Genomic DNA, 19,787 nt, shown 5'->3' on the forward strand with positions numbered 1-19,787 from the left:
GATTGACATTCATGGCATGTTACAGCACACAGCACCATAGTGGTTATAATATACACATATATGAAAAGTCAGTGATCACCTTGGCATATCATATAGGTGATGGTATGCCATATTGTACAACAGTGTAACAGTCACGACCATTGATTTGGTGCAGACGGGCTACTCAGAGATGGTGTTTTATAGATATACAGTGTTATGTCAGTGAAGGGTAGGCATATCAAATGGCAGCGCAACAGTGCAGTGTTATATACAGTAGTATGATACAGTCTGCCATGATATACAGCAGTGTGGTAGTAATGGTGTGCCATGATTGAAACGGTACAGTGATGCACAGCAGTAACGTGGTGATAGTATGCCATGATGTACAACATAAAGCTAGTGTGACTCTAAGTCCATTATAATAACGTGGTATTTATGGCAATATACATAGGTTCATAGGTGTGCACTAGGCTAATGGCCCTGGACCCTTTACAAGCCTAGCCAATAGAAGTGCCCTGGCATCGTGCCGCCCGACGTTAGTTCCCAGTGCCTCCATCAAGTAGAGCCACTGGAGTTATCCTGGGGTGAACTTTCTATTTCTCATCCACTCATCAAGATTTCTCTTGAAGAGGGCCAGTGAGGTCCTCTGCTTGACATGTATGGGAAGTCTATTCCAGAGCATGGGCAGTCTCTGAGTTATGAATCTGTTCCTCCAGCATGTTCTGTTGATTGTGGTAATGAGGTTAAGGTCTCTGGAGTGTGTAGTGCGGAGGGACTGGGATTTCTTTAGATGTAGCATTTCTAACAGAGCAACATTATGTTGGTGATTGTATTCCATATTCTACAACAGTAAGTGATGGCTGGGCCATGAAATATGGTAGTAACAGCATGTCATCTGATAGTACAGTAATGATATATAACAGAATGGTGGTGATGGTATGTTAATAATGGGATGATGCGATACACAACAATGCAGTGATGTGCCATGCTGTTAGGCCATAAATGGTAGACCATAATATAAGCTATCTGACACTGACAGTGGTGATAGCATGCTATGGCATAAATAGAGCAGTGGTAATAGTATGCCATGTTCCAGAATCGTGGTGATGTTAAACCATGGCATAAACAGAAGAGTGGTAATTGTATGTCAAGATACCACATTACAGAATGGTGGTGATGTTAATCCATGGTATATAGCTACCTGGCACCAACATGACCATGGTATGTAATAGAATGGTGGTGGCAGTAATCCATGGCATATATAGCTGCCTGGTACCAATATGACCATGTTATGTAATACAATGGTGCTGGTGCTAGGCAGTAATGTCTTTGGATGGTAATGATGTTACCCATTGATGCACAGTAACAATGTGGCCATGGCAGGCTATAATTTACAGAGAAGATGGGGAGGTGAATGTGTGGCATGCTGCCCAAGGTAATTAATGATGGCATGCCACAATTTATATCTTTTTGGCAGCAGAGTTATGCAGTGTTGAAAAGTACAGTACTAACAGTATGCCACAGAGTATAACTGTATGGTACAGAATGGTGTGACAGCACAGAAGCTGACAGGGTAGTGATGATGTGAAACCAGTGTGATGGTAGAAGGGTGCCATGATAGAGAGCAGTACAGTAGCTGACAGGGTAGTGATGATGTGAAACCAGTGTGATGGTAGAAGGGTGCCATGATAGAGAGCAGTACAGTATTATGCTTTGGCATGAAACAATGACTGTGGTCCATGATAAACAACTGTGCAGCATTATCCAATTTGTTCACTGCAAAACTTCATGTGAGCTGTTAGAAGGGAGCGTATGTTTTATCTGCTGAGTAATGTGAAAGTGTGCCCCAACTAACAGTGTTACAAAGGTAAACATGATATAGAAAGGTGTAGTACAGGTAGCTATTTTACAACATGACATTTTGCAGTGAGCTGCTGTCCTAGTGTTACATAATGTGGCATAGCTACAATGCTACAAAGTAACATAATATGGAATGGCAATAAACAGCATGATTCCAGTGTCATATGTAATAATCTCTCCACAATATACAGCACCAAAGTGAAAATGGTGTGATTTAACAGTACTATCATGATACATTGCAGCTCCATGATGATGGCATACTGTAAGAGTACATTTATTATGATGTACAACAGCACTGTAATAATGGTGTTGAGTAATGTCATGACAGAACAGCAGTGTTAAAGATGGTGCCCTTTAAGAGTTGCACTATCATAGAATAGAAATATAATGATGGAGCATTGTATGTGTAATCTCATGAACAAAAAGCAGTGTAATGATGGCAAACATTGAGCGCTATAATGCACAAGTGCATACTAAGTAGTGTGATATTAAGTACTACAGATGTCATGGTATGCTTTAATTAGAACTATGTGCATCATGCTTTACAGAGTTACTGAAAAGATGAGGTGTCATAATATACTGCAACTTCATTGTGTTATAATGTTTACCAGGAAAGTCTGACTCTACACAGGCACCCTACTTCAGCGAAGGTTTAATAATTTGGTTGTATTAAGTAGAAGTAGGTGTAATAGTTTAAGTACTACAATAAAATGAAATATTAGAAAGGAATACGTAGGTTAAGTGATTTAGTGTTTTAAATGGAGGTGCAAGAAGATAAGAAATGTGGTTAGGATAAGCTGTGTCCCAAATGAAGAGCAGGGATAAAGCCAGGAGGCAGAGATAAAGTCTTTTAGTAATAGTTTGAAAAGATGATGGTGTAAGATGGACCTGACCGATGTAGGAATTTTATTCCAAGTTCTAGCTTCATTATTGGAATAGAGAAGAAACCCTAATTAACCCATTGTGGTTTGTAGATGGTAAACGGTTATTTATAATTTGAGCAAGGGATGGTTTAATATATAAAATTGGATTATGGTGATAATTTCTAGGCAGATAAATGTTTTATAGATTTTTTTTGGTTAAGATGAACTGGAAATAACATAGGTGGTGAGGAAGTTTGAGCCATTTAAGTGTTTTAGTGTTAAACAGTGGTGGGTCTGGTAAGGATTTTTGCAAGTAAATCTAGCAACTTTGTTGTAGAATTGTTATAATATATGTTCTAGGAACCGCATGTCCCACTTCTGTAGGTTTTGTCTGAAATTTCAAGCTGACAGAGCATGCGTGATTGCCTCGAACACCTTAGAACCATAAAGTGGTGAAGTGACAATATACATACAAAGTATGACATTCACAATGCGTCATAAGGATGAAATGACTGTGGTCTTTGATACAACAAAGATGCTGTGGCATGATATCAAACTACACAGCAATGCTTTTTTAGTTAAATTGTTACCACAATACATTTTTTTTAAATTCTTTTGACAGATTACCGCAACAGTGTTGTATGGCATTGAGAGGCAATATATGAAGGTGTACAGTGTAAAAAAAAATGGTGTGATTGTATTCTTTGCACAGCATGATATGCGGGTGTCTATTCAGCGTGGAAATCAACATAATTGTTTAACGTGTTATACACAGCATACCATGATGCTTACTGTCAGTGCTCCTGACCCATAAGCGTCAGTAGTATAACGGTCATGCTGTGTCACAGCACTTAAACGTACAACTGTGGAAATGTCATCATTGTAATCAGTGAAATGATGCAAAGTGGTCGTGGCATACAACAGTAAGAAGGTGGTATACCATGAGATGGTCAGTCCTAACTGAAACAGATGAGAGCACAGAGGGAACACAGTATAGCTTTGGTGTGCGTGTGTCTGTCACATTAAGTTATGGCATATATGATCAACAAACAATTGCGTCTTGACTTGTAAACAATAAAACTGAAGTGTTTTGAGTATAATCAATATGACAAACGTAGGAAGAGTATCAAAAGATGTACTACAAGGTAGGTTAAAGGCCATAAATACTGATAGTTACCACATACATGTGATAAAATGTGATGCATCTTTTCACATTTGTAAATCCAGAATGAGCTACCGTGAACAGAAACTTAAACAGTACTAAAAAAAGTGGTCAGAATTGTTTTTACGTATCTGTGCCAAGTGCCTACAATGACTAAAAAACTGCAAAAGAGAGGAAAAAAGAGAATGTTCTTGGTTCCTTTTAAAGCTTGTCCAAACTTTGGCCCCCTCTCCCACCCTGGTTTGCCAACTTGTCTGTCCCTTCCTAGCAGCAGAGTTTCTCCAAGGTGGGAGGGAGCCAGGCCAGCTTCTCTTCTTTTTTCATCCCTTTATTAACGTTTTCAGTGGGGACGGACAGTAGCACCAGGGTCAGACCCCAAAAGGGGTGGGGCCTGGCATTTTTAGCATTTGTGACACAGAGCGTCTCTCCGATCAGGCAAGATGCATCTCTTACACTGTCCATGGTGAGCAGCTCTTGTCAGAAGCGTTACAAATACTCTGTGGTCTTGTCTGGATTTACTTCCCTGAAAACAAAAGGAGAGAAACAATTCAGCATCTAGACTGCCCATTCATGTATTTTCTTCTAACTCTAATTAAGTATATATGCTGTAGTAGTAATGCATATTACCAGAGTAAGTCTAAACACAGAGAACATCTCATATAACATGATATAAAACTCAAAAGCAGTAAAATATAGTGCATATTTCAAATAATTAAGCAACGAAGAACACAGCAATTGTGCATTTAAGTATTTCCATGAAGTTGTTTCTCTTGACATTGCCCTATAAAGTAATAACATTTCTGTTGCATTTTCTCACTTTTCTAAGATGGCATGTTAAATTTTTCTTGTTTATCATTCCTCTCATGAATGCTTAGTCACTCAAGTAAAGCATTAACCCATAAATATCAAACAAATGTGTATTATATTCGTAAAACTGTCCATCTATTACCACATGTTCCTCCACATGCTCTGTAGATGTTGTTATGCCTATGTAATACTTGGTGAGAATCGTATACTTCTGAATTTATATGATTTGCTATTAAAGATGATTGCCCAGTAAAAACTCCCAGTAAAAATGTACATTACTGAATAAGTACAGCTTTGAATCAAATAAGAAAATGATTCAAACGCAGAAACATAAATGCAAATGAAATGTGCCACAAGAAAGGATTGTATCTTATTTAATGGTAAGAAAAAGCAATGCATCTTTTTTCTCTCTGTCTGCCCCTCATTAATAAAGATTGTTTTGAAGAATGGGATACAACAACATTTTCTGATGCCGTACCTCTTTTTTTCTACTTAGATTTTTTAGTCCCTCATTGAAAAAGGTTGCAACTCAAATATCAAAATTATTCAGAATGGTTACTTTTTACAATACTGTATGTGTGCTCATACTAAAACAGATTTGGGAGAAAAAAAAGGTTTTAGAGCTATTCACAAGAATGAAGAATTAAAATAAGACTTAACACATACAATGCGCCTTTTTATTTATTTATTTTTTTCTTCATATATATTTGTCAATTTATTGTTGACACCCATAGTCTATTTTGGGTCTATATTAGATGAACGAATGATCAAAATGTCGAATACAACATGCTCGACACACTTTGATCGAAGGTTCATCTAATCTAACCCTTAAAATAACGAAAACCGGAGTTCCGAAAAGTTTTGTTTCCCACACCTTCCCTACACTAACATGCAGCACACACACATACAACTAATATATATAAACCCATATATTTTCACATCATTCAACAACTTTCAAGCCTATGTTTAAAAGAAAGGGGGGTCTGTGCCCCCCACACCCCCCAACTATATATACCAACTCCGAGATCACTCTACATTGGGGAAAGGGCAATTACCTGGTAATCGCAACATACACACACAACTACGGAATTCACTTACCTAGCCATTCCAGACAGCATAGCGTCCTTACGTCACAAGCTACACTCACCACCATGGCCAACTAAAATTTTTCGGAACTCCGGTTTTCATCTTTTTCAGTGTTCGGTTAGATGAACGATTGATCAAAGTGTGTCGAGCATGTTGTACTCAATATTTTGATTGTTCATTCATCTAATAGGAACTCGTCTATTTTATGGGATATGATTTATCCAATTAAGTGTATCTAAGCTAAATAAATATTTTCGTAGTGGCTTAATCACGTATTACTTTTTTTTTTCTTTTTTTTACATAAAAACATGATTGCTTGCTTTGAATATACCCCCCACCCTTTTTTTTTTCAGTCCACATTCCTGATCTTTCTAAATCTACTCAGATAGTAAAAAAGTATATCGAACCTCGCAACATTTTCAGATGAATTGCAGTTAATATTTTATTATTAATCCTCTGAAATGTGTTTAAATACTTTGAACACTTCAGACCACAGTTGTGAACTGTATTGCTAAGAAGTGAAGCACATACCTGTAAAAAGGTTAGCAGTACTATGTTAGTGTGTGCAGGTTCTGATTTATGAACCTGTCCAACATGAAATGAATCTTGGATGATTCTTAAAGGTGTACTTCAGAGCACCAGTCTTTGCAGAAAGTAGGTCTCAGAAAATAGTAAATTAGTGGCAGAAAAAAATATTGCTAGAAAAGACCTAGAAAAATGTTTTATTTTTTCTATTAGGGCAAGACCCTAAATCTCCCATAATGGGGACTTTTCCTCCAAGTGCGCTGCTTAATGTAACTTCAAGATTAGGGTATCTTGGGGGAATAAACATACACTGCACAGTATGCAACAATCTTTAAATGCTAGTTATAAACAGTGTGTGCCAGGGATTAAGCTTTGTACACCAAAGTTGTTCTGCATAAAGCACATAATGTGATAAAACGTATGTCAGCAATCTATTCTAGCAGAGAGTACATGCGCAGATATACCCCCTTCCTGATTGTATGACATTCATAAAAGGTAATGTAGAGTACTTTTTGGTTCCACAAGGGTAAACTATGAGAAGCTGTCCACATAGTACCAGTGGTACCACATCTGTCAGAGCACTGATCCTTGGCAGACGTACCTGAGCAATATACTAGATCAAAGAGGGGAAATATACTCCAATGCATGGAATAAAAAATTACCAGCAGCAGAGTCCATGCAGAGCAGGCAACCCTGGTATCACAACAATCCCTCAAACTCTCCCTCCCAATGATCAGAGGTGCAGCAATTGTGGGGTGAAGGGGCAGCTGCCTTGGGTGCAAGATATCTGGGGAAGTGATCTTTATTATCAGCATTCAACTTCTGAATGCTTAAAATGCATTTGCCAAAGCACTTTAGTGTCCCACTTGTGGTTTAGGGCATTACTGGCATCCTTACATTTTTGATAAGGCTCACACGCTCACCACTCTTTGATAGTTGTAACAAGCCACTCGATGCACTTGTAACAGCATTTTTTTCATTTTTTGGGGGGATCCTCAACACATAAAAAATGGGGGTGCACCTGATAAGGGAACCGCTCTGAGCATCACAAGAGCTAGCTATACCTCTGCAAGTGATGACATCAAGCTCTTGCCAATATGACTTTGCACAGCACCATGTGATTTCATTAGTACACTAGGGTAATGAACCCTTGTCTGCAGTCGTGATAGCTGACTCAATTATTTTTGAATTGCAAGCATTCAAAGACAATGAGCCATCATGAACCATGGTAAAACAAAGCAGGGTCTTTAAGTGCCCCTTCCTAAGTAGCTGCACATATGGCAAGGCACATCATAAAACATGCACTACCTCACCACAATATGCTACTTTGAAAACTAGGACTCCTTCAGCTCTACTGGACACTAAGCACAAAATTGTATTAACTGTTACTGCTGGATTTTATCATCTACAGATCTTGAGGTGATTTTTTTTTCAATACTTTGGCCTAACAGCTACACAGTGGTGTAGGTAAGGCTTACAGTCAAATAAAGGGAAGTTCTTAAGAAAAGGCAAGGCATGTGAAAATTTATTGGAAACAGAAGAAATGGCTAAATGCTACTGCAGTGAAAGTCTATATATAACACAAGACTTGTAAAAGTATTTAAACATAATTTAAAGCAATAGAGAGCTGTTCATGGGAAATATAAAGCAACCTGAAAGATTCACTGAACAGCTTTATTAAATAACAGATGACTAAAGTAATGATGTCAGGGGTGGGTCACAGCGTTTTGTTTAAATACATTTTGAATATACTACCATTTGCAAAGTAAGGCATTGTTTACATTTTTAGAGATATGTTGATTTCATGAACAGATATTTGGTGCTTTTACGAAGCTACCTGAAAATGCATCATAACGCCTTGTACTTAACAGTATTATCTGAACGGATGCTTACAGCCATGGGGGGGGGTGAATAACTGGGGATGTCACTGTTAGTTGGTGGTAAGTCCAAGTTTATGAATATACTGGTCAAGCTATCACTTGAGTATTGAATATGGTGCATGTTCCGGGGTTCAGCAATGCCTACACTAAGTATATATCATTCTGAGTGAGCAGACAACACAGGCATAACTCTCACCTTCTTCCTCAAAATTTTAGTTTTCCTACTGATTTTCTTGTAGCTTTCAATATTGACAAGGATTCATAAATGTTACCGAAAAAGTGTAGACTACATATACACTTAGGGTAATGTTTCTGCGTGACTAGAAAGCACAACAATGTGTTGGGGATGTCTTGGAATGCATACAGTAAACACCTGGTGTAGGCGTTATTGAATCTGGCCCATGGTTTTAAATCACTCATTTTTTCCTTTAAGTAGCAGAAGCTGTTTAGTAGGTATTTGCTTAAACTGTACATGGAAAGATCTGAAGCAAAAGTGCACAGTAATTTACTTTATACATACACATATTACTGATTGTCATTTGTAAGTAGCAAATGCCTTAGACCTCTAGAATAGAATGACGAATAACATGAATTGATATATAATTGTGGTTCTACTCTAATTCTTAATGTGCACATAAAGTTACATCAGGTATGGTAAAATGACAAAGTTTAATAACCAGCACTGTAGAAAGAGGGATTGTATTCTGAGACTGGATCCTTCTGCACAAGCATACTATGCAATTTCAAGTGAAATGCAGCACACATCTTTTGTTTAGATATGTGCTGAAGGATGGATGGGAAACAGTGTGGTGAAGCCACACATCTCCTTTCCACTCTGTACCTTACAAAATAGAAGCTTCTGTTACTTGGGAATAAATCATTTTTCTCTTTTCTCTTGTTAGGTGTGTATCGCAATGGTCGGATGGGAATTCGAATGAGCATGATCTCTCTGCAGTCCATGGTTTAAGAAAGAGATGAAACTTTAGATTCTTCCTTTGCTGACATCCTAAGGAGTCTCACTTACAAGTAGCAGATACCCTAAACGTCACTTGAATTCATTTTTACTTTCAAGACTATTTGAAGGTAATGTTATGATTTAAGAAAAGGATACAGCTTCTTGAAAAGCTTTGGGCTTTAAAAAGTCTCCAGGGTTGGGATAGTGACCACTTTCAGTTACAAACTAACTTATTATGTACGGTTGAAGACTAAGGGCTTTATTCAATGATGCTTAACATTTCTGGAATGTTCTGTGTACTTTAAACTGCTTTTCTTTTTTTCACTCAGTTTCATAGAATGTGACTACAACTGCATCCCAAATCTTAAATGCAAAAACACATATTTCAGATGCACAGCTACTCCTTTTAGCCACAATCTAAAATGGCCCATGGTGTATTTCTGAATATCCTCCTTAGTTTATGAAATAATGTTTATATTTAATTACACATTTTATCTTTCTGAATTTAACACAAGAATGGTATAATTGCACTTTTTTTGCACCTCCTTTGCCTGCTGATCTACATTTTTTGTGATCTATTGGCCCATTTGTTCTTCATGGGACAAAACCTGTTTGAATCCCACTCCTTCTCCGTGAAATGAGACAGAGAATCACACTAGCAGCCATTATGGCCTCTATATGGATCTGGCCTAACCGTTTGCACTGGCGGTGACGTGAGCTCCATATCCATGTAAATGGACTGCCTACATCCATGATGCAGAGTCATGTCCACTGCTTCACACAGCTCTGCAAGGGCTACTGCACTGCCTTCGATGGACCCACCCGCATCCTATTCCCCCCGGGCCTGTTCTCAGGGAAGTGGCCTATGTGCAAGTTGCCACAGGGGGAAGTCACCACAACCCAGACAAGCACATCAACACAAGTCACACATCTCTTTCTCCTGCCACTCTCTCACTCTTCTTGCTTCCTGAGCTTTTAGTCTGTTTTTGGTCATCTGAGGTCACTGTCAGGGTTCTATCCCAATATGCCACAAAGCCAAGGTTACAAGCATGGCATATTTGAGTGATGTTATAAAGTATTCAGTTGCTTAACAATTCTCCAGTCAGATTCCAATGTCTTTATCAGCCTGAGGTAACATTAAATGGATAAGTAGTGCTGTATCTTAATGGGGTTAATATGTGTCAGTGTGTGTTAGCTGAATTAGAGATTTCACTAATTGGACTTTGGAATCTTTCTGTTCCATGTTAGAGTTAGTAGCTGTTCTATACGTAGGTTCTCTTTTTAATGAAAATGCTGATAATAGCTTATTTTTAAATGACATTTTTTTCTTAGATGCATCACTGAAATAGATTTATATTGGTGTACAGCTGTAAATCATGACATATTTTAAATTATAATTTTTATAAGTCAAGGGTTTAATACTCCAAGTATTTTTTTAAAACTTTGTCTACATAGTGGCTATAAGAGGAAGACGTCTGAAAATTTAAAATTAAATTATGCATGCCATTGTATCTCTACAAGGAGCTTGTCTTTTATGATAGGAGGCAAAGATGCTTGATGTCAAAAACTACAGTGTTTTAACAAAGTCTTCTTTATGTCATTCAAGCCTATAATACCTTTTTGGTACACTTCTACTTCGCACCCATAGCTCCTTATGGTATCCAGACCTTTTTGGGGTCTGACTTCTTCAACTGACTTGCCAGCTAATAATAGGCAGTATTAGAAAATGCAAAGAGTCATTAACAAAACAGCGTTGACTGTTACTGTAGAATGCCCTCCGTTAGAAAAACGAATCCTTGTTTGTCGCTTATAATTCATGTTTTCCTATACTTTTGAGGGGCATGGTGTGATATGCCGTGGTAGGAGAAATGAGAATTTATTGTCAGTGTCCATTTCCATCACACTATGCATGAGATACTGCTAGTTATTTGTTAGTAAATATGAAAACATTTAGATATGTACTTAATTTGTCAAAAAAACAAGTAACTTGCAAGCTGCTGCAAGACATCACATAAACGTCAGATGGTGTTGAAGAAAACTTTGATATTTGCACTAAAAGTTGCATATCTTAAGAGATATTCAGTGTTGTTTATATTGCTAATTCCACAATTAAGCATATGTTTTGTATATGTATAAATATCTCAATAAACATGCACTCAGAGTAGTTTTTTTCCTGTCGTGTTAAAGCATATGTGTGGTAAACAAAAACGTCATAACAAATTGCCTAGGTGCTAGAGTTTCCAAGATATGATCATTTGTTTATGATAGTGTAGGAAAAAATATAACATTGGGTTTGTGTGCATTATAATGTATCATAGTATTTATGGAAAGCGTATGAAAGCACGATTATTGCTATAAAAAAGACAACATATAACATTGCTATTTGTACTGTCTTAATAGTTTTTATTATCCATAAATTATTTTCACATTTGCTTATCTTGCGCTTTTAAAGTTTACTTTTCATAAATGCTCTAGAATGAAAGGATGTTTGCAGGCTGTTAGAGGTGTGGCATTCCACACCTCATAGGTGTTACTGAGTTAAAAAGGAGAGAAAGGAAGCAACAGTTTTATGAAGAAATACTTCTAATTTGCATAAGAAAAATATCCCATCAAGAGAATGGGCTGTCATAGCCATTATATGAAATTAAACATGTTCACAACAGCAGCTTCCCTCATCAATAAATACTGGTTCTTTAATTTGAAAGTGCTGCATGCAATTTTGTTGTTAAACAGGTTGGTTTTGCAGAGAGGCACAGAAACAAGTAGGATCACAGAATACAGACAGTAAAAATATTTCCTCTTTTCCATGGTACTGTGTTATCTTGGGAGTTGGTCTATGTATGCTGTCAGTGAAGAGTAGAAGGTGCTGGGGCAAGCCCACCCAGCAAAAATCACTTTTTGATCCTTTTTTATTTATAATCAATGCTGCTTTGCTGTTGCATTTTTCCTGATGAAACAGTTTTTGATTTTAAAAGTTTTGAGGAATCATTGTAGAATCATGTTAGCAAATATGCTTTGGATACCAAGATTTGAAGTCAAGATTCCCAAAAGCATGTATATATATTAAAGTAATGTTAAACAGAATTTGCATTTTATGAAGGTGGGGATGATTTCAAATGTGCTTTGGACAAAACAGCTACATGGCATATTTGAGTGATGTTATAAAATATTCAGTTGGTTAACAACTCTGTACTCAGAATCCAATGTCGTTATCAGCCTGGGGTAACATTAAATGGATAGGTAGTGCTGTATCTTAGTGGGGTTAACATGTGTCCGTGTGTGTTACTTGAATTAGAGATTTCATTAATTGGACTTCGGAGTCTTTGTATTCCACGTTAGATTTAGTAACTGTTCTATTGTATGTACTACCTCAGCAAGAGCCTGCCTGGGTGTCCTACACAGTCCTACAGCAGCAGAGAGAGAAAAGGGAGACTTTGAGTGGATTAAGTACCCCTGTTTTGCTTTTTATAGCTTATTTTCGCTAGCTGCATTATTCCGACCATTTTTATTAACTTTGCAACTTAGCTGAACTGTTTTTTGAATTCTGATACTGTTTGCACTTTAATTGATCATTTTTAAGTGTTGTTCAACTGTTTAACTGTTAAGAGTTACACACTCAAGTGTGATAGCCATTTTTCTGCTTTAAAAGTGTTTGTATTACTGTACCTGCTTTAACCTTTGAAAAAAAAAATCCTATCTCTCTATTCGTTTCCCACCTTTCTATAACCAGTAGAGTCCGGTTTTCAGATTTTGATGAATTCTGGCCTGTTTTGTAAGTTTCTGTGTTGCCCAGACCTTTCTATGATAGAGGGAACCTTCTATGTTCATCAGTGAGAGTTTTGAACAGCCTATCTGTCGCTAGAGGAGTGGTTTCAGCTCAGAATCTCTAGTTTTATTGGCCATTTTGGGCTATTTCTATCCCTTTCATCTTTCTGTTTAAAAACCTGTGTTTCTGTGGTTTTGCACATCGCTCAGCGCCGTTAAACTACTTCCAGTGCCAGAAAGTGTGCTCTTCAAATTTTCCCTTGAACTATCCAGTTTTCTAAATTTAGCACTCAAAACTGTTTCCTTGTGCTCAGCACATGTTCAAAACTCATTGTAAGCTCTAAATGAAACTACAAATTACTGCAGCACTTAACTTTCCTCACTCGTTAGGAGGACAACATGTAGCAATTGCCTCATGTACACCGACAACCTTCTCCTCCTACCACCCAACACTACAACCTGTGAGAGATGCACTTATACAGCAAAACTGGAAGCCAAGCTGTCTCCAGCCAAGACTGGACTAGACAATCAAGAAGAGAAGGTGAATATCTGCACCACACCACACTCATCACATAGTCCGTCAATACCTATACCACCTCAACCCACAAACAGTAACACAAAACATACACCAACATTCACAGAGGCCCTCAATAAAAATCTATCCAAACAACAGAGACCTTCTAAGCAGAAACACAAGCAACCACCACCCCCAACACTACACAAATGACACATAGACCACAAAATCAGTGTACCACTCAACTTCAACCCATAAGGCAAAAAAATGTACCCAACACACTAGTCATAGGTGACTCTATAGTCAGGCACACTGATGTCCCACTCACCAGACTAAACAAGGAGAATGTTACTGTCAGCTGCCTGTCGGGTGCCAGGATCCACCACATAATGCTAGCACTCAGGTCACACCACAACAAGTATAAATAGGACTCTGTCATTGTCGATGTTAGTGGGAATGACCTGTGATGTACCACCCTGGAGTACATGAAAAGAGACACGGAGGAGCTCTCAGATCATGTAGCCCAGGCAGTTATGACCCTAGCCCTGAGTAGCATCCTGCCATTGCCCAGAATTATACCACACTTCAAGGACAAAATGATTGACTTCAAGAATTGGCTACGATTCTGGTGTCAGTCTAAGGGGATGCAGTATCTGTCTGCCTGGGATGACATGATCGACAAACCATGATGGTCTGCCAGAGATGGTCTGCATCTGTCACCCCTGGGATTCTGGATACTGGCTAAGGCTCTTGCCACCCCTATAGTGCCTTTTTTAGGCAAGGTTCAAGCAACAAACCCACCACCGTAGTAGGTACAAGCAAGCAATTTCTGAGGGTAATGCTACTCAATGCTAGAAGTCTAAACCTCAAAATGCACTCACTCGAGGCACTCCTTAAAATGGAGAACATTGACATCTGTGCAGTAACAGAGACCTGGTTTCAAGGCTCCTAAGAACACCCCTGCATTACCAGGCTATAAATCAGACACATTTTGGCCACCTAACCTGGACTGAAACACTAAAGGAGAAGGCATGTCCATATTCATTAAGGATATACACACCTCCAGGCTAGTTGCTCAACATAATGTATCAAAAATTATCCAAGTGCAACTAACAGTGGACAAGACTGCAATCCAGGTTATTGCTTGTTACAGATCCTGTGCTATGCCCCAGGATGCCCACTCCACATTTCTTAATACACTGGATAATATTAAGGTACAGCCCAATACCCTAATACTGGGAGATTTCAACTACCCCACCATCAACTGGGAAAACTATTCATGTACTAACTCATTTGCTCAACGCTTTCTAGAAGTCATAAACTCCAATGCCCTGGATCAGCTTGTCCACACCCCCACTAGTGGCAGCAATATCCTGGATCTGGTCATTACCAGTATGGGTAACTGATGCTCCATGCCAGAGGTCAACTCCTCACTAGACAGATCTGACCACAAGCTAATTACCCTTGACATCAATATTCCACCCCCACACCCCAGTAAGGAAACCACAGTAAAAAAATTCTCCAAAGCCAACTTTGTGCTTCTTAAGACAGAAATGGCAAACTTCACTACACCCATGCAAATGGATAATGAAGGTATGACTGCTGAATCACTTACACAAGTGCATGGATCGTGCCATCCCCAACAGAACCAAGACAGTATCCTCGAAAAAAAGGAAGCCAATCTACTGGTCCCCTGCCATAAACAAACTCTACAACAGAAGGAATAAGCTGTTGCAAAAAGGAGTAAAATCACCTGATTGCAGGAACTCCCTGGTCATTTATGAGATCCCTCATAAAATCCTCCAAAGCTAGTTGCAAAAATAAAATCGCCACTGATTCGAAAGACAACCACAAAGCATTCTACAGCTATGTCAGGAATCTCAATGGCAACACTCAGATCTGCTCTGAGCTATAGCACAATGGCACTAGATATACAGAACCAACTGACATTGCCAACATCCTAGCAGATAGGTTCAGTGCAAACTTTAACCCCACCTAAATGCAAAGCCCCTGTAATCACTGATGGACAAGTTAAGATTGCACTCTCCAAAGCCAGGAACACAGCATCCATGGGACCAGACAACATCCCAGGATGTGTTCTGCATGAACTACAGAACGAACTGGCACCCCACCTAAGTACCATGTTCAATCATAGCCTCACTTCAGGCTTTGTGCCCACTGAATGGCACACAGTGATGGTTATCCCACTGTACAAAGAAGGCACCACTATGGACCCCAGAAACTATCACCCCATTAGCCTGACAAGCCTGGTCTGCAAGGACATGGAACATTTCATCTTGGAGCTTATAAACAAAGACATAGGAAACCTCCAAACTCTGGACCCCACTCAGTTTGGGTTTGTAAAAGGCAGATCATGTCTCCTAAACCTTACAGACTTCTTTGAAGCAGTCACCAAAGCCGTAGACGAGGGTCAGGTGGTGCACACAGCCTACCTTGACCTCGCCAAGGCTTTTGACACCATTCCCTGCTCTGGAATTATATATAAACTCACTAGACTATGCATAAATCCCCTATGTCACAAGATGGGTGGCCAACTGGCTCACTGACAGAACCCACACAGTGAAAGTAGCCAACTCCAAATCTGACTTCAGGCCAGTGACAAGTGGAGTACTACAGGGTTCAGTCCTGGGTCCTCTCCTGTTTGGCATCTATTTCTCAGAAGTTCAGGCTAATACTGCAGGTCTTTGGCTAATAAAGTTCACAGATGACTGCAAACTAGGAGTCATAACAGAATCGCCTAATGATGTGGACATTCTACAAAGGGTCCTCACTGAGACTGATGCTTGGTATCAAAATCACAGCCTCAAGCTCAGTACCAAGAAGTGCACTGTCATCCCCTTTGGAAAAAATACTGTACCCATGAGCTACCACATTGATGGTAGCCTACTATCCACTGAAAATGTGATGAGACCTTGGGACACAGGTGGACAGTAGTCTCTCCTTTGATAGCCACATCGCCACAGTAGTCAGGAAAAACTTCTACATGGCACACCTCATCACAAAGGGGTTCTCCTCCAGAAAAAAAGGAGATAATTCTTCCTCTCTACTCATCCCTCATCAGACCCATCATAGAGTACAAGGCCCCATTTGGCATGTAACTTGCAAGAAATCTGCAAGAACTAGAAAGGCCACAGAAATACCATCCTCAAATAGTCTCAAAAAACTCCAGCTCTACTCCGTCGCTTATCGCCTACTCAAAGGTGACCTCTGCCTAGCATACAAAGCCATGTCAAACCTAGATCTGTTGGACATGCTACACTTAAAGAAACCCCAATCTCTCTGAGCCACATGGTCTAGGGACCTAAACCTTGTCACCACTATAAACAGAACATGCTGGAAGGTTAGATTCCTGTCCCAGAGACTTCCCATACTCTGGAACAGACTGCCCATTCATGTCAAGCAAAGCTCCTCATTAGCCCTCTTTAAAAGGAATCTTGATAATTGGATGGGAAATAGGACATTCACCCTGGGGATCACTTCTACGGCTCTGCTCAACAGAGGTACAGGAAAATAATTTTCTTGGGTGGTGAAAGCCAGGGAACCTTTTTGGCTAGGCTTATATAGGCCCCAGGGTCGATGGCCTAGCACCTACCTATGAACCTATATGTAGGTTGATATTATGACTAAAAAAATCATGGCTTCATTTGGTGGGTATAATGAAACGGAAGGATATAAATGAATTTTCATACTCCAATTCTTTATTTTGATTACTTATAACTATTCTGTTTTAGAAAACCAAATGCATGTAAAGATGAAACAGTACCAGATAAAAAACAACCAATCATAAAATAGGTCCAATTTTAAATTATGAGATTCTAAAAAAAGTCTATCTGTAAAAAATATTTTAAATATTAAAAACAAGTGAAATGGCACACTAGATTGTGCTTTTCCAAAATTTTAGAACCCTTTCCTCACTTATGGTTTGATTCTAAATCATCAAACACAACTGGATACATCTGCAAACCTGTCACTACTGATCAGCAGACTGCTCACCAAGACACATGTTGCACTAATTCAGTTAGTGACCACATTTAGTACCGTGCTCTGCTCACCAGTTTCATAGCATCACAGTCTAAACGTCACACCCAAAACAAAGTTTATACTTCCTGCCTATTTAAATGAAGCTGCAACTGATAAAGTCCAGATCCAGAAAACATTACACAAACAGATGAAAAAATGCAGCTATTTTCTAGCATCTCACTCTTGCTCTTGTGTTATTTCCAATTCTTTGTACAAAACACAAAAATGGATACTATTCTTGTATGAAAAAATGACTTCTTTTCTCCTCAGTGTGGATTGTTCCAAATAGTCCCACCTTGTTTGGCTCTATACTCATGCTCTGGTATATGGTACCTGGTTGAGCATGAAATCGGTTCACGAGGCCAGCATACTTATCAAGTTAACTTAATAAGGACCTTTACAAGGTGGTCCTTCATTTTTTTCATGCTTCTGCTAATTCCAATACTTGTACCAGTGCCAGAAACCAGTTCCCCATATACTTATACATACCTTCCTACCAACTTTAATTATCTGTCAAAAAAAGACATAAATTACAGTGTAATAGCACTGACTTCCTGCATCTGCAAGTGAATCAAGTTCTTGTCTCAGAACATTCTATCGAGTCACATTTCAGAATTTCCAATCTGTAGTAAGACCAAGAACACATTCAAAAGACTAAATCTGTCTTTCCTTTCAGATCTGTATTCCCACCACATTATTTACACACCTGTCATTATATCGTTCTCTGTGGGGGAGAAATTCATAGTCCGTTCCATTATAATCCATTTCTTTTCGCCTGGACTCACTTAAGTACTTCGTTGTCTCATGTGACCTGGTTTGTTGGCCTCGTAACAAGTCACCTTTCTTGTGCTCTTCTGGAAAATCTTTGGGCATCTCCCAGGCATCAGGATTATCCACTTGAAGGAAGCTTCCATATCCTTCTTCCACAGAACCAGCACCTTCGTCATAGAACATAAGGCTTCTAGAGCGGACTAGAGGAAAAGAAAAGCAGACTTTAGTTTGCTTGGTTGCTGAGGCAGCTGTAAAATTAAATACTGTTTCCCTGGATATAGCCACACATTGCCCACCTTGTTAAAGAACAATCCATAATGAATCATATAATATTTATAAGATTTTATTAATGTGATAAAAATGAAGTACACTGTTTTGTTCCCTAGGTGTGAGATTACTTCTTACATAACTATTTTACTTGAAAGGACCAGGTGTGATATCTCAACTTACATTAAACTGAAACTCCAATTTGATAAGTAGACAAAAGCAGCTTTATACACACAAGTCAAATGATGCATCAAGGACTGTGCAGTTCTGGAAGGATACTTTCAACCACTGTATGACTGGCAGAAAACTACATAATGTATAAAACATGTAATGTCAATTTACAGGTAACAAGGCCAGTCCTACTGATCTGGGTAATCGTATAATGTAATGATGGGAGCATCCCTTGTACTTATTTTTAGAGCAGCTGGCAGTCTCTGTCGTGGGTTATTCCTACGCATTTTCTTTTTGTATATATCGCTACATACCTTACTATTCTAGAGTGATGCATGCTGCTTTACTAAATCATGATGTGCAAATACTTGGATGTACACATTTTAGTTTACTAATTACTGATCTTATTTTTTGTAAGGTGAATGCACTTTAAGAGAAATGTGGTAATATTTGTATAAGACAGTGCCAAAGTTAGAACAGAATTTGTAGCTTTACACTCCTTGATGGTTCTTGAATATTGGAAAAAAATTCCTTACTTTACTCACGACTGTCTTCTCATTCTTCAGCAAGTGTATGTATGTGTGTGTCTGCATATATAAAAATACACAAATGTATACACAGGCAGAGAGAGCAGTATCTAAAAGTTTCACTTCATTGTGTTTCATACCTTCTTTCAACATGTTATTACTACTGAATGTTCTCTTTAAAAACATTGTGCCAGTTGTGTGGGGACTGATTCAAATGGATCCAATGTAGAATAGTTCATTATCTTAGTTAACACAGACTAAGTGGAAAACATTCGTTTGTGCATGTGTTTTTTTATAGCTCTAGTAAGGATCATTAAGATGCTTACCTGTTGAGCAATTCAACTTGGTCCACTCCAGATCAATTCATGATCTTGGTCAACAGAGACTGAATACATGGAAGAAAGTGTATGCTTAAATAACACACACACACACACACACACACACACACACACACACACACACACACACTATCATCAAGAAGCATTTTGTTTAGTCCCAATCTGTCATCTGCAAGATAAGTAGTGGTTCTGACTTGCACCCTTGCCCTGGAGACTCTAGTTGTGATGTGTCAGATTAGCATCCAGTTGCATTCTGCTGAAGTGCAACTCGATGAG

At 38.7% G+C, this 19,787-nt stretch overlaps 1 protein-coding gene across 2 annotated transcripts in view; it reads right to left on the reverse strand.

Annotated features, from left to right (window-relative positions):
- Positions 1 to 673: 673 nt before the first annotated feature.
- The window catches only part of CREB3L1 (cAMP responsive element binding protein 3 like 1), a 493,540-nt gene continuing 474,426 nt past the window's right edge, over positions 674 to 19,787 (reverse strand). For both annotated transcript variants that reach the window (XM_044082632.1, XM_044082631.1), the window contains exons 11-12: positions 18,144 to 18,408; positions 674 to 4,387 (exon numbers count right to left, since the gene is read on the reverse strand). In XM_044082632.1, coding sequence (XP_043938567.1) covers positions 4,351 to 4,387; positions 18,144 to 18,408 — 302 coding nt within the window. In that variant the 3' untranslated portion in view covers positions 674 to 4,350. The remainder of the gene's footprint in view (positions 4,388 to 18,143; positions 18,409 to 19,787) is intronic.

This window comes from Protopterus annectens, chromosome 9.part0, assembly GCF_019279795.1.
Source record: "Protopterus annectens isolate FY-2018-M chromosome 9.part0, PAN1.0, whole genome shotgun sequence".
Lineage (NCBI taxonomy): Eukaryota > Metazoa > Chordata > Ceratodontiformes > Protopteridae > Protopterus > Protopterus annectens.